General features: G+C 42.2%; 1 protein-coding gene across 1 annotated transcript in view; it reads right to left on the bottom strand.

The window, feature by feature from the left end:
* Positions 1 to 20,643, bottom strand: part of LOC123747994 (high-affinity choline transporter 1-like) — an 891,202-nt gene that overhangs the window by 302,586 nt on the left and 567,973 nt on the right. The window contains exon 6 of the mRNA XM_069313991.1: positions 19,678 to 19,833. Coding sequence (XP_069170092.1) covers positions 19,678 to 19,833 — 156 coding nt within the window. The remainder of the gene's footprint in view (positions 1 to 19,677; positions 19,834 to 20,643) is intronic.

Raw genomic sequence — 20,643 nt, 5'->3', positions numbered from 1 at the left:
TATACAGACGTTATATATAAGTATGAGTATATTTTGTTCACCACAACTGTACAGCTAAGCTGATATAGTTAGTTCAGGCACTAAGAGTCGTCGCTATACACAGATGGCGGCTGGCGGCTCCCTCACTCTTTCAAGGTCACACGCACTAAACTTTCTCCCCCAACAATACCAGTTGTGGTGTTATTACACTATATACAGACGTTATATATAAATATCTACATGTTTTATGCACCGTAACTGTACACCTAAGCTTGTAGAGCGCCCAAAGAGCATAGTGGCCACCCTCTAAACAGCTAGAGAAATCGTGCAGACGACGTCACCTCCGTCACCCATATGGCTCCTCCCAGCATAATCCTTTTGCTGTTATTACACTAATACACACATTATATATAAGTATCTACATTTGTGTTCACCATAGAGAACCACTGACCTAGTATGGTGAACGCAAACAATAACAGGTGGCCACACAGTCAGTAAACGATGCTGTCTCCCTCCGTCTCTCAGCATCACTCCTCACACAGCGCTAATTATTACAACAATCCTGCTATTATCACAACCCTGGTTATTTATATCACAGTCATTGGTCATCTGTAATATTGTCATCGCTAAATAATAACAATTATATATTTATTTTGACATTTTTCGGCGATGCTGTGGGCACAAGCTGAACATCAATGCTGTTCGCTCATGCTGCGTGCGCCGGCCTTGGTTGCTCCAACAGTACTGTGCCTCTCACACCTGAGAATATTGCCCACGATTTTTTTTTAAAATGGCATCTGTTTACAAGAGCCCTGAGGAAGCTACTGTGAACCCCGTGTAGCCGCGGGCCATTTGAATCAGGCCTGGCACCCTATGGCGTATATATACGCCATGCGCACCATGGGACATGTTACTCAGGGCGTATATATACGCCATGCGCAGTTTAAGGGTTAAAGCTCTCAAAATGTACTCCCTAGAAAGGAGATGAGAGAAGTATCACATAATATATATTTCTGGGAAATACTGCAGGGCCAGGTCCCTAATTTACACAGTAAAATAACAACATAACGGAGTGAACGATGTGGAAGAAAACACAGAAGAGAACCAGTGATGTCGGGAAACCGACACACACACAACCACACACACACAAATAACACAGTCTCCCCTAGTCTGTACTCCCTTCAGGATGGAAAATGGGAGACTCCGTGACGTCATCGACTCCGTGACGTCATGGAAGTCATCGTATATTTACATTATGAAACATTGTTAATAGACTAGTTTAGTCTCTAGAGTTAACAAAAAATTAATCAATAAGACTGAATATAATTATTTACACATTATTGTAGCTAGGTTCCCTCGTTAATGTAAAATTACTTTGAGTGAGGAACCAGAGCATAAGGGCGTTGGCCCGAGTGGGGAGGAAGGCGTCCACATCTAAATAATAACAACCAGGGATCAGCCTACCACGCTGTCTTGGTTAACTGGTGTAAACAGCTAGACACCCTATTTACGTGTCAACACCAGCAACACAGCCTAACAACATCACAACAACGACTGTATCCGTCTACCAAGTATTGTATATTATTCTAGTGCACTGTTTAATATTAATAGTAGATGGTTAGGTCGTAGGAGATCCCCAAATACAACGTACGTGTACTCCATTACAACCCTCACAGTTCATGTCATACCTGTAATTGATATGTTTAGGGAACTTTGATTAATTCCTTGCATCCCATACAGGTAAATTGTGAGAGGAGCATCAAGAGTAGAGCAGACAGTTGGCTCATACACATTAACTATTGCTTGCCAGGCATTCTCCCCACAAGCCGCCATTACGTGGCACCAGGAGGCACCGGGCCACACCCAATCTGAGGCTACACCTACAAGCCTTACCAGGCCCATTCTACTGGCATAGCTAAGCCATTTATGCTTTTAGTAGTAGTAGTCATAATTAATTATTATATTAGTAGATTAGACCACCATATGTGGTATACTGAAATAACTGAAATAACAGATTAAAAGGTAAACAATTGGTAGTTTAAGAAGGAGCCATAACAAAGTGGTTTAGGCTACCAATTGTCCCTCCCAATAGTGTGTAAGAAGATTTCAGGCAGTTTACCAGTATATACAGTCCACTTAATTAATTCTTACTTACTAAGAAAATAAATAAGACATAACTTTATTTTATTAAATCAATTTGAAAAGAGAGATTAGCTGCCTGGAATTTCCCCACATTATTTTGGTCCTTCGGAACCGGATTATTTAGTCCTTTGAAACTAGATTATACATACATATAGTGCAATATTACCTACACACATTATAGCAGGAAGACACTGCTATATTTTTTGCATTTTTCTAGCCTAACTTTTCAATCTCATAGCAAACAGAACTCACAACAAGCACTATTATTGTTCTAGCAGTACCAAAGGAACAATTGTGCTTTTTTACATTTCATTACAAGAGGTTGATAAGAGGCTACTTTACTTATAAGTTACTTATAAATGTTTTTTTTGTAATTATTGCATTATTATTGCCATTACTGTAACATTTACTGCATGCCACATTATTAACAACTAATTCTTGCACAAGGGTAGAACATTTTAGGCTGGTGTTGTACAGCAACCTAGTCTAATTTATTGTGCTAACCTGGTGTAAGGGTAAGAATTTTACACTTGTCTAGAGTTGAACACATATTACAACCTAGCAAGTACATATTTTTTATGCAGTATTTAAGACAACCCGAGTTGTGTTGTCAATATGATATCAATATAACATTAGTACAATTTAACTATAATCATTTCACCTTTGAGTGTTAACCTGTGTCTCTGTACCAACCAAGAGTGATAATGATGGGCTAACTTGCGGATACCAGCATTGATACAGGTCTACCACTCAAATTATAGTGTGTATGATTATACAGTGTATATTTCAATAAATGATAAAGTAGCTCTAGTTCGGAAACTAGTGGCTTTACTAATACAAGTGCCATAAATAGTCCTGACACTAGTCTATACGACTAACAAGTACTTCCAAGATGTCTACTGTCAAAAATGTCCAAATAACCCTCACAGGATTGAGGGATCATTTATCACGGCAGATTAGCACATGTGAAGACATGAGTAAACAAACTCCAGTTAACTATGTAGCATTGGAAAATTATCTTAAGCTTACACGGAACAAATATGACCGTGTGTTGCAACAAATGAAAGAATATCAAGTTTTACTTCAGAATACCAGTGTTGATGGAGAAACATTACAAGATGTTATACAAGAACATTCCGATTATGAAGATGCAATGTTTAAAGAGTTGCAACACTTTGATGATATCATACATGCCCATAAAGCCAATATAAATATTGCAACCACAACTTCCCAGAACCAGACAGCACCAGAAGTCAAATTGCCATCACTTAGTTTACCAACTTTTTCTGGAACAGAAGACGAGAGTTGGGACGGTTTCTGGAGCAAATTTGTCGATTCTGTGGATTCTAATGCTAATGTGCCAAAAACAACAAAGTTTACATACTTACAGAGTGTCTTGAAGGATGAAGCGTATCAGGTAGTCTGTAATCTAAATCACACAGATGATGATTATGACAATGCAGTGCAACTCCTGAAAGATAATTACGCTAAACCTGAAAGGACTATCAGAATTCTAACACAGAGACTGTTAGACATTAAACCTCCAAATAATACTGCAGTCTCACTCCAAACCTTCAGATTGGAGCTTGAGTCCATGCTCAAGGCACTTAATTAAAATAAAGTGAACTTGGATGAGTCAGACTGGATAATACAAGTCCATATGACACGAAAATTACCCAGGGACATACTGGATAAGTTGTTTGTATTAGTAGGTAAGTCATCCTTGACTGTAAATGAGATTACAAAGGGTTTACAAACCATCATAGAACGAGAAAGAGTTAATCCAGAAGAAAAAACGACATCTAAACCTACGTCTGCTACTAATAGTAAACAACAGAGTACAAACAGTACTCCAAACAAAGCTAAGACATCTTCCCCCTCCACAAAGTGGAATCAGGGCAGTGTAGGAACATATGCAGTTGGTCCCTCTAAACCTACAGTTAACGCGTCACCCAAGACGGTGACTCCTCAAGATACTGTTAACGTCTGGAGACCATGTGTGGTTTGTGAGCAATCACATTCCATGTACAATTGCAGACGCTACCCTGATCGTGCAACACGCATAAAACGACTCAAGGATTTACATAGATGTAGCAAGTGTATAAGGGAACATCATCCCGACAATTGCACAACATGCAATGCGCATCTGCACTAAGTGCCATAAGGGTCAACACCATACTGCACTTTGTGGGGACACAAGTATAAAGTCTCCCAAACCACAGGAGGAGGAAGGAGCTACAGCATCAGTAAAGCTTTGTACTGTGTTACCTGACATAAGTGTCTTCACGACAAGGTCTAACCATGAATCAGCTCTACCTACTGCACGATTGATCATTAGAAATGGAAAGAATAAAGCCACCGTACGTGGATTATTTGATCAGGGGTCCCAACTGACCTTTATATCCAAGGAGTTGGTAGATAAACTGAAACTTACACCTGTAGAGGAGACACGGATAAACATAGCAGGATTCCTGACTAACTCAGGAGCCCGAACTTACAGGGTAGTACGACCCACAGTACGATTAGGAGGTTATGTACGAAAAGTACCAGCACTGGTAGTAGATAGATTCCCAACAGACCTGTATATAGAAGGTCTAGGAACAACAGCCAAATTCCTGGAAGAAAAGGGAATTCCTTTGGCTGATAACATTACATCGGACAACCTTTCCAATATTGGAATCCTTATGGGATCAGATGTCTACCATAAGTTTATCATAGGAAAGGAAGATTACCACTGGTATGAACGTGTTACCATCTGCAGGTGGCTATTTACTAACAGGCCCAGTATTACGGCTAAAACAACCCGCACCTGTGGATCACCAACATGCCAACACAGTAATGGTTGCATGACTAGGAGAACTAGTCTCCACTGCAACTCAGAGACATTTCCGAGGATGAGCTTGATCCCCCAGTATATAAACCTATGGGACCTGGCAACTCTCGGCATTGTCCCTGAACAACCTAGCCCAGATGATGACTGGACTTATAAACAATACCTAGACTCAGTTATCTACAGAGATAATCAGTACTGGGTCAGGTTACCATGGAAGCTGAATCACCCTCAGCTACCCATCAACTACTTCATGGCACAAAATCAATTAAGATCACAGGTGTTACGTTTACAAAGGACAACCTGAGAACTTGAAGTTGTACCATGAAATAATACAGAAGCAGCTCGATGACAAATTTATCGAAGTTGTAACAAATGATAACCCAAAGGAAGGACATTATCTGCCACACCACCATGTTCAGAAGAATTCTGCTACTACCCCACTACGGATAGTATTTAATTGCAGCGCTAAGATGGGGCAGAATAGTGTTTCGTTAAATGATTGCCTTCAAACAGGTCCAAGCCTAACACAAAGGCTTTATGACGTGCTGTTAAAGTTTCGTATAAGGGACTTATGCATATACGGCCGACATTAGCAAGGCATTCCTTAGGGTAGGTCTTCAAGAAGAAGACTGGAACTACACAAAGTTTCCTATGGATTAAGGATCCTAATGATCCAAACAGTGAAATAATCACTTATCGGTTTGCAGTCTGTTTTGTTCGGAGCCACAAGCTCACCATTTCTGCTTCAAGCTACCTTGGATACGCACTTGAAGAAGTCCAATAGCCCGAACAAGACAGAAATTAGCGAAAACCTGTATGTGGATAACTTTCAAGGAACAGCCAACAGTGAAAGTAAGCTGTTGGACATATACCATGAGGCCAATCGAGAATTAATGGGAGCCAATATGCCTCTCCAGTTTTGGGTCTCTATCAATGACAAATTAAAACAACTGATCACAACTGAATTTCCCGACTACCAAGTACCCGAGATGACAAAGGTACTAGGTGTCCAATGGAACACGACAACCGATCAGTTGACAATCAAGTCAGTGGAGACAGATACCACTAACTTAACAATGAGGAAATTGTTATCACAAGTCAGCAAACCCTTCGACCCATTAGGCTTATTAAGTCCAATACTAATTAATGGGAAGATGATAATACAGGAATGTTGGCAACAAAAGATAGGCTGGGATGATCTTCTAACACCTCCCCTACAGGAAAAATGGCAAGGGTTAGTGAAAGATTTAAGTATCCTAGAGTCTGTCAAGTTCACTAGGAACACAGTAGTAAATGAAAAAGGAACCAATTAAGCTGCATGTATTTTGTGATGCCTCAGGAAAGGCTTATGGTACAGTAGCTTACCTGGTCTCAAATGGGCAAGCCAATTTGCTCACATCAAAGGCCAGAGTGGCACCTTTAAAGAAAAGATCACTGCCACAACTGGAATTAACAGCCCTACTGCTAGGTGTAAGATTGGCTCATTATCTGATCAAGGCCTTAAGCCACATCCACTTTAAAGAAACAGTTAGTATGGTCAGATAATGAGGCAGTGCTACAGTGGGATTAAAAACAATAACAGTAAGAATCCTTATGTGAGTAACCACGTTAAGGAAATACGAGAGTTGTCAGCAGGGTATAAACTAAGATATGTACCTACTAAAGAGAATCCAGCTGACTATCTCTCCCGAGGCCTGACTTTACGGCAATTAACAAAGGCAGAGATGTAGGTTCAATGGACCTCAGTGGCTAATCAGCGACCAGTGGCCTGAACAAAAGCCACAAGTCATTGTGACCAATGTCACTGTTCCCACTGAGAACCCGGAACTACCTCGGACTTTGGTAATTGATCCTGCTCGGTACTCTGAACTGAACTAAACTTGTAGGTGTCACCCAAGTAGTGTTTGATTTTCTAAAGAAAATAGGAATCAAGCATAAATTCCCTAGTGCCTTGAGGTACTGGGTTAAAAGAGCTCAGACCGACACATTCGGGACAGAAATTGACAATGTTCCTAAGAAGCTACAACATGATCTGGGTCTCTGGTTAGACACTGACAATTATAACTTGATAAGATGCGGAGGACGCTTACAACATGCTGACATAGATCTGGAAGCAAAAAATCCAATATTGCTCCCTCGTCACCACATAGTAAGCAAACTAATTGTGTTACATATACACAAATACTGCACTCTGCATGGTGGGGTATTAGATACTCTCACAGAATTAAGACAACAGTACTGGCTACCCCAAGGTAGACAGACAGTAAAATCCATAATCAAATCCTGTGTTAGTATGCCGGAGATACGATGCCAGAGTGTGTCCATATCCTGGCCCTCCTCCACTTCCGAAGGAACGAGTCGTACATATTCATCCTTTTGAGACAACAGGAGTAGATTTCACAGGAGCACTAACACTGACAGGCACTAAAGACAAGAAACCAGTAAAGGCCTATATCTGTCTTTTTACTTGTGCCACAACAAGGGCAGTCCATCTAGAAGTGACTCCCGATATGAGTGCCAAAGCATTCTTACAGGCTTTCCGCAGGTTTGCTTCAAGTAGATCTTGTCCCAAGTTAATGATTTCAGACAATGTGTCCAACTTGGTGGCAGGAGAAGCATGCTTGAGGAAAATCTGGACACACCCAAAGGTACGCAGAGCCCTAACTCAATGGCAGTGCTATTGGAAATTCATACCTCCCAGAGCACCATGGCATGGAGGCTTCTATGAACGCATGGTTGGTACGGTAAAACGGTCTTTACGGAAAACCCTACACCGCCAAAAGATTGACCTTCAGGAGCTTCAAACAGTAATCATAGAAATAGAAGCACGAGTTAACAACCGACCACTTACCTACCTCTCTGATGATGTTTTGCAGCGTGAACCATTAAGGCCAGCTCATCTGATGTATGGGAGACCTCTCAAAACACTTGTGTCCCTTACGGATGAGGAACCAGAGGATCCTTCATATGTCAAAGAGAGTGATTTGGTTCAACGTTTCAAACATCTTTCAAGGGTGATAAGTCGGTGGAATGACGTATGGACTCGTGAATACCTAACAGCTCTGAGGGAGTATCATTACGGGGCAAACAATCCCTATAACAGAATTAACTTGAACCCTGGTGACATAGTTCTGGTGGATAGTGACGGACCACGCTCGGAGTGGCCTATAGGAGAAATAGTCTCTGTTCATCCAGACAGCCAGGGCATCTTGAGAATAGTGAAAGTAAAATGCAAAGGCAACACTACTCTCAAAACTTTAGAGAAATTAGTACCTTTAGAACTGGGCAGGAAAGAAGATGTACAGCGACTTCCAGCACCCGATACGCCAGTACGGGACATACGTCCCCAACGGACTGCTGCACAACAATGTAAACTCAAATTAAAGCAGCACTATAATTCTGAGGGAGAAGAATAAAGTGATCGCAGTCCTTACCGGGACTTCGACCCGTGTTCTGCCCCCTGGGAATTATGTCGGGAAACCGACACACACACAACCACACACACACAAATAACACAGTCTCCCCTAGTCTGTACTCCCTTCAGGATGGAAAATGGGAGACTCCGTGACGTCATCGACTCCGTGACGTCATGGAAGTCATCGTATATTTACATTATGAAACATTGTTAATAGACTAGTTTAGTCTCTAGAGTTAACAAAAAATTAATCAATAAGACTGAATATAATTATTTACACAGTATTGTAGCTAGGTTCCCTCGTTAATGTAAAATTACTTTGAGTGAGGAACCAGAGCATAAGGGCGTTGGCCCGAGTGGGGAGGAAGGCGTCCACATCTTAATAATAACAACCAGGGATCAGCCTACCACGCTGTCTTGGTTAACTGGTGTAAACAGCTACACACCCTATTTACGTGTCAACACCAGCAACACAGCCTAACAACATCACAACAACGACTGTATCCGTCTACCAAGTATAGTATATTATTCTAGTGCACTGTTTAATATTAATAGTAGATTGTTAGGTCGTAGGAGATCCCCAAATACAACGTACGTGTACTCCATTACAACCCTCACAGTTCATGTCATACCTGTAATTGATATGTTTAGGGAACTTTGATTAATTCCTTGCATCCCATACAGGTAAATTGTGAGAGGAGCATCAAGAGTAGAGCAGACAGTTGGCTCATACACATTAACTATTGCTTGCCAGGCATTCTCCCCACAAGCCGCCATTACGTGGCACCAGGAGGCACCGGGCCACACCCAATCTGAGGCTACACCTACAAGCCTTACCAGGCCCATTCTACTGGCATAGCTAAGCCATTTATGCTTTTAGTAGTAGTAGTCATAATTAATTATTATATTAGTAGATTAGACCACCATATGTGGTATACTGAAATAACTGAAATAACAGATTAAAAGGTAAACAATTGGTAGTTTAAGAAGGAGCCATAACAAAGTGGTTTAGGCTACCAATTGTCCCTCCCAATAGTGTGTAAGAAGATTTCAGGCAGTTTACCAGTATATACAGTCCACTTAATTAATTCTTACTTACTAAGAAAATAAATAAGACATAACTTTATTTTATTAAATCAATTTGAAAAAGAGAGATTAGCTGCCTGGAATTTCCCCACATTATTTTGGTCCTTCGGAACCGGATTATTTAGTCCTTTGAAACTAGATTATACATACATATAGTGCAATATTACCTACACACATTATAGCAGGAAGACACTGCTATATTTTTTGCATTTTTCTAGCCTAACTTTTCAATCTCATAGCAAACAGAACTCACAACAAGCACTATTATTGTTCTAGCAGTACCAAAGGAACAATTGTGCTTTTTTACATTTCATTACAAGAGGTTGATAAGAGGCTACTTTACTTATAAGTTACTTATAAATGTTTTTTTGTAATTATTGCATTATTATTGCCATTACTGTAACATTTACTGCATGCCACATTATTAACAACTAATTCTTGCACAAGGGTAGAACATTTTAGGCTGGTGTTGTACAGCAACCTAGTCTAATTTATTGTGCTAACCTGGTGTAAGGGTAAGAATTTTACACTTGTCTAGAGTTGAACACATATTACAACCTAGCAAGTACATATTTTTTATGCAGTATTTAAGACAACCCGAGTTGTGTTGTCAATATGATATCAATATAACATTAGTACAATTTAACTATAATCATTTCACCTTTGAGTGTTAACCTGTGTCTCTGTACCAACCAAGAGTGATAATGATGGGCTAACTTGCGGATACCAGCATTGATACAGGTCTACCACTCAAATTATAGTGTGTATGATTATACAGTGTATATTTCAATAAATGAAAAGTAGCTCTAGTTCGGAAACTAGTGGCTTTACTAATACAAGTGCCATAAATAGTCCTGACACTAGTCTATACGACTAACAAGTACTTCCAAGATGTCTACTGTCAAAAATGTCCAAATAACCCTCACAGGATTGAGGGATCATTTATCACGGCAGATTAGCACATGTGAAGACATGAGTAAACAAACTCCAGTTAACTATGTAGCATTGGAAAATTATCTTAAGCTTACACGGAACAAATATGACCGTGTGTTGCAACAAATGAAAGAATATCAAGTTTTACTTCAGAATACCAGTGTTGATGGAGAAACATTACAAGATGTTATACAAGAACATTCCGATTATGAAGATGCAATGTTTAAAGAGTTGCAACACTTTGATGATATCATACATGCCCATAAAGCCAATATAAATATTGCAACCACAACTTCCCAGAACCAGACAGCACCAGAAGTCAAATTGCCATCACTTAGTTTACCAACTTTTTCTGGAACAGAAGACGAGAGTTGGGACGGTTTCTGGAGCAAATTTGTCGATTCTGTGGATTCTAATGCTAATGTGCCAAAAACAACAAAGTTTACATACTTACAGAGTGTCTTGAAGGATGAAGCGTATCAGGTAGTCTGTAATCTAAATCACACAGATGATGATTATGACAATGCAGTGCAACTCCTGAAAGATAATTACGCTAAACCTGAAAGGACTATCAGAATTCTAACACAGAGACTGTTAGACATTAAACCTCCAAATAATACTGCAGTCTCACTCCAAACCTTCAGATTGGAGCTTGAGTCCATGCTCAAGGCACTTAATTAAAAATAAAGTGAACTTGGATGAGTCAGACTGGATAATACAAGTCCATATGACACGAAAATTACCCAGGGACATACTGGATAAGTTGTTTGTATTAGTAGGTAAGTCATCCTTGACTGTAAATGAGATTACAAAGGGTTTACAAACCATCATAGAACGAGAAAGAGTTAATCCAGAAGAAAAAACGACATCTAAACCTACGTCTGCTACTAATAGTAAACAACAGAGTACAAACAGTACTCCAAACAAAGCTAAGACATCTTCCCCCTCCACAAAGTGGAATCAGGGCAGTGTAGGAACATATGCAGTTGGTCCCTCTAAACCTACAGTTAACGCGTCACCCAAGACGGTGACTCCTCAAGATACTGTTAACGTCTGGAGACCATGTGTGGTTTGTGAGCAATCACATTCCATGTACAATTGCAGACGCTACCCTGATCGTGCAACACGCATAAAACGACTCAAGGATTTACATAGATGTAGCAAGTGTATAAGGGAACATCATCCCGACAATTGCACAACAGCAATGCGCATCTGCACTAAGTGCCATAAGGGTCAACACCATACTGCACTTTGTGGGGACACAAGTATAAAGTCTCCCAAACCACAGGAGGAGGAAGGAGCTACAGCATCAGTAAAGCTTTGTACTGTGTTACCTGACATAAGTGTCTTCACGACAAGGTCTAACCATGAATCAGCTCTACCTACTGCACGATTGATCATTAGAAATGGAAAGAATAAAGCCACCGTACGTGGATTATTTGATCAGGGGTCCCAACTGACCTTTATATCCAAGGAGTTGGTAGATAAACTGAAACTTACACCTGTAGAGGAGACACGGATAAACATAGCAGGATTCCTGACTAACTCAGGAGCCCGAACTTACAGGGTAGTACGACCCACAGTACGATTAGGAGGTTATGTACGAAAAGTACCAGCACTGGTAGTAGATAGATTCCCAACAGACCTGTATATAGAAGGTCTAGGAACAACAGCCAAATTCCTGGAAGAAAAGGGAATTCCTTTGGCTGATAACATTACATCGGACAACCTTTCCAATATTGGAATCCTTATGGGATCAGATGTCTACCATAAGTTTATCATAGGAAAGGAAGATTACCACGGTATGAACGTGTTACCATCTGCAGGTGGCTATTTACTAACAGGCCCAGTATTACGGCTAAAACAACCCGCACCTGTGGATCACCAACATGCCAACACAGTAATGGTTGCATGACTAGGAGAACAGTCTCCACTGCAACTCAGAGACATTTCCGAGGATGAGCTTGATCCCCCAGTATATAAACCATGGGACCTGGCAACTCTCGGCATTGTCCCTGAACAACCTAGCCCAGATGATGACTGGACTTATAAACAATACCTAGACTCAGTTATCTACAGAGATAATCAGTACTGGGTCAGGTTACCATGGAAGCTGAATCACCCTCAGCTACCCATCAACTACTTCATGGCACAAAATCAATTAAGATCACAGGTGTTACGTTTACAAAGACAACCTGAGAACTTGAAGTTGTACCATGAAATAATACAGAAGCAGCTCGATGACAAATTTATCGAAGTTGTAACAAATGATAACCCAAAGGAAGGACATTATCTGCCACACCACCATGTTCAGAAGAATTCTGCTACTACCCCACTACGGATAGTATTTAATTGCAGCGCTAAGATGGGGCAGAATAGTGTTTCGTTAAATGATTGCCTTCAAACAGGTCCAAGCCTAACACAAAGGCTTTATGACGTGCTGTTAAAGTTTTGTATAAGGACTTATGCATATACGGCCGACATTAGCAAGGCATTCCTTAGGGTAGGTCTTCAAGAAGAAGACTGGAACTACACAAAGTTTCTATGGGTTAAGGATCCTAATGATCCAAACAGTGAAATAATCACTTATCGGTTTGCGTCTGTTTTGTTCGGAGCCCACAAGCTCACCATTTCTGCTTCAAGCTACCTTGGATACGCACTTGAAGAAGTCCAATAGCCCGAACAAGACAGAAATTTGCGAAAACCTGTATGTGGATAACTTTCAAGGAACAGCCAACAGTGAAAGTAAGCTGTTGGACATATACCATGAGGCCAATCGAGAATTAATGGGAGCCAATATGCCTCTCCAGTTTTGGGTCTCTAACAATGACAAATTAAAACAACTGATCACAACTGAATTTCCCGACTACCAAGTACCCGAGATGACAAAGGTACTAGGTGTCCAATGGAACACGACAACCGATCAGTTGACAATCAAGTCAGTGGAGACAGATACCACTAACTTAACAATGAGGAAATTGTTATCACAAGTCAGCAAACCCTTCGACCCATTAGGCTTATTAAGTCCAATACTAATTAATGGGAAGATGATAATACAGGAATGTTGGCAACAAAAGATAGGCTGGGATGATCTTCTAACACCTCCCCTACAGGAAAAATGGCAAGGGTTAGTGAAAGATTTAAGTATCCTAGAGTCTGTCAAGTTCACTAGGAACACAGTAGTAAATGAAAAAGAACCAATTAAGCTGCATGTATTTTGTGATGCCTCAGGAAAGGCTTATGGTACAGTAGCTTACCTGGTCTCAAATGGGCAAGCCAATTTGCTCACATCAAAGGCCAGAGTGGCACCTTTAAAGAAAAGATCACTGCCACAACTGGAATTAACAGCCCTACTGCTAGGTGTAAGATTGGCTCATTATCTGATCAAGGCCTTAAGCCACATCCACTTTAAAGAAACAGTTAGTATGGTCAGATAATGAGGCAGTGCTACAGTGGGTTAAAAACAATAACAGTAAGAATCCTTATGTGAGTAACCACGTTAAGGAAATACGAGAGTTGTCAGCAGGGTATAAACTAAGATATGTACCTACTAAAGAGAATCCAGCTGACTATCTCTCCCAAGGCCTGACTTTACGGCAATTAACAAAGGCAGAGATGTGGTTCAATGGACCTCAGTGGCTAATCAGCGACCAGTGGCCTGAACAAAAGCCACAAGTCATTGTGACCAATGTCACTGTTCCCACTGAGAACCCGGAACTACCTCGGACTTTGGTAATTGATCCTGCTCGGTACTCTGAACTGAACAAACTTGTAGGTGTCACCCAAGTAGTGTTTGATTTTCTAAAGAAAATAGGAATCAAGCATAAATTCCCTAGTGCCTTGAGGTACTGGGTTAAAAGAGCTCAGACCGACACATTCGGGACAGAAATTGACAATGTTCCTAAGAAGCTACAACATGATCTGGGTCTCTGGTTAGACACTGACAATTATAACTTGATAAGATGCGGAGGACGCTTACAACATGCTGACATAGATCTGGAAGCAAAAAATCCAATATTGCTCCCTCGTCACCACATAGTAAGCAAACTAATTGTGTTACATATACACAAATACTGCACTCTGCATGGTGGGGTATTAGATACTCTCACAGAATTAAGACAACAGTACTGGCTACCCCAAGGTAGACAGACAGTAAAATCCATAATCAAATCCTGTGTTGTATGCCGGAGATACGATGCCAGAGTGTGTCCATATCCTGGCCCTCCTCCACTTCCGAAGGAACGAGTCGTACATATTCATCCTTTTGAGACAACAGGAGTAGATTTCACAGGAGCACTAACACTGACAGGCACTAAAGACAAGAAACCAGTAAAGGCCTATATCTGTCTTTTTACTTGTGCCACAACAAGGGCAGTCCATCTAGAAGTGACTCCCGATATGAGTGCCAAAGCATTCTTACAGGCTTTCCGCAGGTTTGCTTCAAGTAGATCTTGTCCCAAGTTAATGATTTCAGACAATGTGTCCAACTTGGTGGCAGGAGAAGCATGCTTGAGGAAAATCTGGACACACCCAAAGGTACGCAGAGCCCTAACTCAATGGCAGTGCTATTGGAAATTCATACCTCCCAGAGCACCATGGCATGGAGGCTTCTATGAACGCATGGTTGGTACGGTAAAACGGTCTTTACGGAAAACCCTACACCGCCAAAAGATTGACCTTCAGGAGCTTCAAACAGTAATCATAGAAATAGAAGCACGAGTTAACAACCGACCACTTACCTACCTCTCTGATGATGTTTTGCAGCGTGAACCATTAAGGCCAGCTCATCTGATGTATGGGAGACCTCTCAAAACACTTGTGTCCCTTACGGATGAGGAACCAGAGGATCCTTCATATGTCAAAGAGAGTGATTTGGTTCAACGTTTCAAACATCTTTCAAGGGTGATAAGTCGGTGGAATGACGTATGGACTCGTGAATACCTAACAGCTCTGAGGGAGTATCATTACGGGGCAAACAATCCCTATAACAGAATTAACTTGAACCCTGGTGACATAGTTCTGGTGGATAGTGACGGACCACGCTCGGAGTGGCCTATAGGAGAAATAGTCTCTGTTCATCCAGACAGCCAGGGCATCTTGAGAATAGTGAAAGTAAAATGCAAAGGCAACACTACTCTCAAAACTTTAGAGAAATTAGTACCTTTAGAACTGGGCAGGAAAGAAGATGTACAGCGACTTCCAGCACCCGATACGCCAGTACGGGACATACGTCCCCAACGGACTGCTGCACAACAATGTAAACTCAAATTAAAGCAGCACTATAATTCTGAGGGAGAAGAATAAAGTGATCGCAGTCCTTACCGGGACTTCGACCCGTGTTCTGCCCCCTGGGAATTATGTCGGGAAACCGACACACACACAACCACACACACACAAATAACACAGTCTCCCCTAGTCTGTACTCCCTTCAGGATGGAAAATGGGAGACTCCGTGACGTCATCGACTCCGTGACGTCATGGAAGTCATCGTATATTTACATTATGAAACATTGTTAATAGACTAGTTTAGTCTCTAGAGTTAACAAAAAATTAATCAATAAGACTGAATATAATTATTTACACAGTATTGTAGCTAGGTTCCCTTGTTAATGTAAAATTACTTTGAGTGAGGAACCAGAGCATAAGGGCGTTGGCCCGAGTGGGGAGGAAGGCGTCCACATCTTAATAATAACAACCAGGGATCAGCCTACCACGCTGTCTTGGTTAACTGGTGTAAACAGCTACACACCCTATTTACGTGTCAACACCAGCAACACAGCCTAACAACATCACAACAACGACTGTATCCGTCTACCAAGTATAGTATATTTTTCTAGTGCACTGTTTAATATTAATAGTAGATTGTTAGGTCGTAGGAGATCCCCAAATACAACGTACGTGTACTCCATTACAACCCTCACAGTTCATGTCATACCTGTAATTGATATGTTTAGGGAACTTTGATTAATTCCTTGCATCCCATACAGGTAAATTGTGAGAGGAGCATCAAGAGTAGAGCAGACAGTTGGCTCATACACATTAACTATTGCTTGCCAGGCATTCTCCCCACAAGCCGCCATTACGTGGCACCAGGAGGCACCGGGCCACACCCAATCTGAGGCTACACCTACAAGCCTTACCAGGCCCATTCTACTGGCATAGCTAAGCCATTTATGCTTTTAGTAGTAGTAGTCATAATTAATTATTATATTAGTAGATTAGACCACCATATGTGGTATACTGAAATAACTGAAATAACAGATTAAAAGGTAAACAATTGGTAGTTTAAGAAGGAGCCATAACAAAGTGGTTTAGGCTACCAATTGTCCCTCCCAATAGTGTGTAAGAAGATTTCAGGCAGTTTACCAGTATATACAGTCCACTTAATTAATTCTTACTTACTAAGAATATAAATAAGACATAACTTTATTTTATTAAATCAATTTGAAAAAGAGAGATTAGCTGCCTGGAATTTCCCCACAAGTGAAGAGCAGGGGTGCCATAGGCACAATCAGAGAACACTGTATAAACATCAGAGGTCCACGGCTGGTATATACCCTCCCAGCTATTATTAGCAACTTGCCAGAACTTAAGTGGTAGTTTTCTGCAAGAAATGCCGGACCAAAGAGTCTGTTATGAATATGTGGGGCTGCGGGCCGCTCCAAGCAACAGCCTGGTGGACCAAGTTATCACAAGTTAAGCTTGGTCCCAGGCCAAGCTTCTACTTAGGGAGTAGAAGAACTCACAACGTCATCCATATACAATCCACAGTCCATCCTCCAAATAGACAGTACGTTTTAATACTAAATGTAGTAAGTACAATTCTGACTATCGGCATAGTACAGAAAAACACTTAATCGCCAGCATCGCACCAAAATACTGTGAATATTAGAGCTTACCTGAAAACCTGTCTAGAAAACCACGACCTAACCTAACCTAACCTAACCTTGGGAGTGTAGGAGGTCAAACATGTAAATAGCATTTATTGTTTTCTTAATTACAATTAGTCTTTCAACAAATTATAAAGTAACTCAGGATATTTAAAAAAAATTATAAAACCTCAATTGTTTAATAAAACTTAATAAGAAATTCCTTATATTTAAAACTTGCGTATAGAGAGTTGAACACAAAAACTTCAACCTAAAAATTTTGAGTGTATTAACTTAACAGAAAATGAGGAGAATATATGGGGGAGGTAAATTTAACAGCAAAATTAATTGTATTTATTTATTATGCAGAGAGTCAGGAATGTACTTATTACATTTAGTATTAAAAAAACCTACTGTCTATTCGGAGGAAGGGTTGACAATCCAGGTTTCCGAGAGCACCCAACATACTCAGGGAGCAGTGTGATACAGCGGGCACCCAACATGGGTCAGGGTGCAGTGTGATACAGCGGGCACCCAACATGGGTCAGGGAGCAGTGTGATACAGCAAGCACCCAACATAGTCAGGGAGCAGTGTGATACAGCGGGCACCCAACATAGTCAGGGAGCAGTGTGATACAGCGGGCACCCAACATGGGTTAGGGAGCAGTGTGATACAGCAAGCATCCAACATAGTCAGGGAGCAGTGTGATACAGCAAGCACCCAACATAGTCAGGGAGCAGTGTGATACAGCGGGCACCCAACATAGTCAGGGAGCAGTGTGATACAGCGGGCACCCAACATGGGTTAGGGAGCAGTGTGATACAGCGGGCACCCAACATAGTCAGGGAGCAGTGTGATACAGCGGGCACCCAACATGGGTCAGGGAGCAGTGTGATACAGCGGGCACCCAACATAGTCAGGGAGCAGTGTGATACAGCGGGCACCCAACATAGTCAGAGAGCAGTGTGATACAGCGGGCACCCAACATAGTCAGGGAGCAGTGTGATACAGCGGGCACCCAACACAGTCAGGGAGCAGTGCGATACAGTGGGCACCCAACACAGTCAGGGAGCAGTGTGATACAGCGGGCACCCAACATGGGTCAGGGAGCAGTGTGATACAGCGGGCACCCAACATAGTCAAGGAACAGTGTGATACAGCGGGCACGCAACACAGTCAAGGAACAGTGTGATACAGCGGGCACGCAACACAGTCAAGGAACAGTGCGATACAGCGGGCACCCAACACAGTCAAGGAACAGTGTGATACAGCGGGCACGCAACATAGTCAAGGAACAGTGCGATACAGCAGGTACGCAACATAGCAACGGACTATTGAGGTACTTACTGAAGGCACCAATCATAGCAAGGTACTTACCGAGGGCACCAATCATAGCAAGGTACTTACCGAGGGCACCAATCATAGCGAGGTACTTACCGAGGGCACCAATCATAGCGAGGTACTTACCGAGGGCACCAATCATAGCGAGGTACTTACTGAAGGCACCAATCATAACGAGATACTTACCGAAGGCACCAATCATAGCGAGGTACTTACCGAGGGCACCAATCATAGCGAGATACTTACCGAGAGCACCAATCATAGCTAGATACCAGCGAAGTACTTACCGAGGGCACCAATCATAGCGAGGTACTTACCGAGGACACCAATCATAGCGAGATACTTACCGAAGACACCAATCATAGCGAGGTACTTACCGAGGGCACCAATCATAGCGAGGTACTTACCGAGGGCACCAATCATAGCGAGGTACTTACTGAAGGCACCAATCATAGCGAGATACTTACCGAAGGCACCAATCATAGCGAGGTACTTACTGAAGGCACCAATCATAGCGAGGTACTTACCGAGGGCACCAATCATAGCGAGGTACTTACCGAGGGCACCAATCATAGCGAGGTACTTACCGAGGGCACCAATCATAGCGAGGTACTTACCGAGGGCACCAATCATAGCGAGGTACTTACCGAGGGCACCAATCATAGCAAGATACTTACCGAAGACACCAATCATAGCGAGGTACTTACCGAGGGCACCAATCATAGCGAGGTACTTACCGAGGGCACCAATCATAGCGAGGTACTTACCGAGGGCACCAATCATAGCGAGGTACTTACCGAGGATACCAATCATAGCGAGGTACTTACCAAAGGCACCAATCATAGCGAGATACTTACCGAAGGCACCAATCATAGCGCGGTACTTACCGTGGGCACCAATCATAGCGAGATACTTACCGAAGGCACCAATGATAGCGCGGTACTTACCGTGAGCACCAATCATAGCGAGATACCAGCGAGGTACTTACCGAGGGCACCAATCATAGCGAGATACTTACCGAGGGCACCAATCATAGCGAGGTACTTACCGAGGGCACCAATCATAGCGAGGTACTTACCGAGGGCAGCGAGGATGGAGGCTGACCAGAGGGTCTCCCCGGCCAGCGCGGGCAGATACAGCATAGCGCCCCAGCGAGGCCCGTAGCGGTCCTGTAGCGGGTCCAACATGGTCACGTAGCGCGCCTCCCTCATCTTCCCGGCGAAGAACAATCCTCCTGTCAGTGAGTGACAAAACATTTAATGAAGACGTTTTTGTCTGGTTAACAATGGAATATTTAAATTCAAGACAAAATATTTGCATTTTAGTGTGAGGGGGAGCACAAGTGTCACTCATTGCTGCATCATGATCATGTACGAATGTAATATTTGAGAGCTGACCACCGTCATGGCCGGATCCAGGCGGTCCAGACTCATTGCTGAATCGGAGCTTTTCTGCAGTAGCACAGGTGGGGTGACCCGTAGCTTGTTTCAGTGGTGTGGTTACATTGTGCCTCATGTTGGGGACACTGGGGGCATGCCGCGAGTGTAACAAGCTGGTGAACTACGTCACACTGCGAAATCATCGTTAATGTTGTCCGACTTTCGATAGCAGACCTCTGTGGAATCCAGAAGCTGCGAAATGGGCGGGTAGTCTAGAAGTTTTAGAAACCTTTGTTATTTCAGAGGTTGATGGGGGGTAGTGGGAATTATGACTGGAGGGCGCCGCTTTGCTTTTCCCGACGGTCTCCTCTAACACACGGGGGTGCTGTCATTTTTTATTCGATGGTGTCTAATAGTCTCCTAATGTTTTAAATCATTTAACGTTCGCTACCTTCCGTCATATATTATTTTCCAAAGTAGGATTAAATGGCTCTCTTCCATCTCGTACTATTTGACCCAAGGAGATTAAACAGCAGGTTTCCGTCATCCCGAAACGTAGTCCCCTCGGCGACCTGCACAGGTACATCTCCAATATTCATATGACATCAGCCAGCCAGTCTTCATCTTCAATTATTAAGTCCCTTTTCTGTGATGGATATTTAATC

Source organism: Procambarus clarkii, chromosome 7 (assembly GCF_040958095.1).
Source record: "Procambarus clarkii isolate CNS0578487 chromosome 7, FALCON_Pclarkii_2.0, whole genome shotgun sequence".
Taxonomy (NCBI): Eukaryota; Metazoa; Arthropoda; class Malacostraca; order Decapoda; family Cambaridae; genus Procambarus; species Procambarus clarkii.
This window is presented reverse-complemented; position numbering and strand designations above follow the sequence as displayed.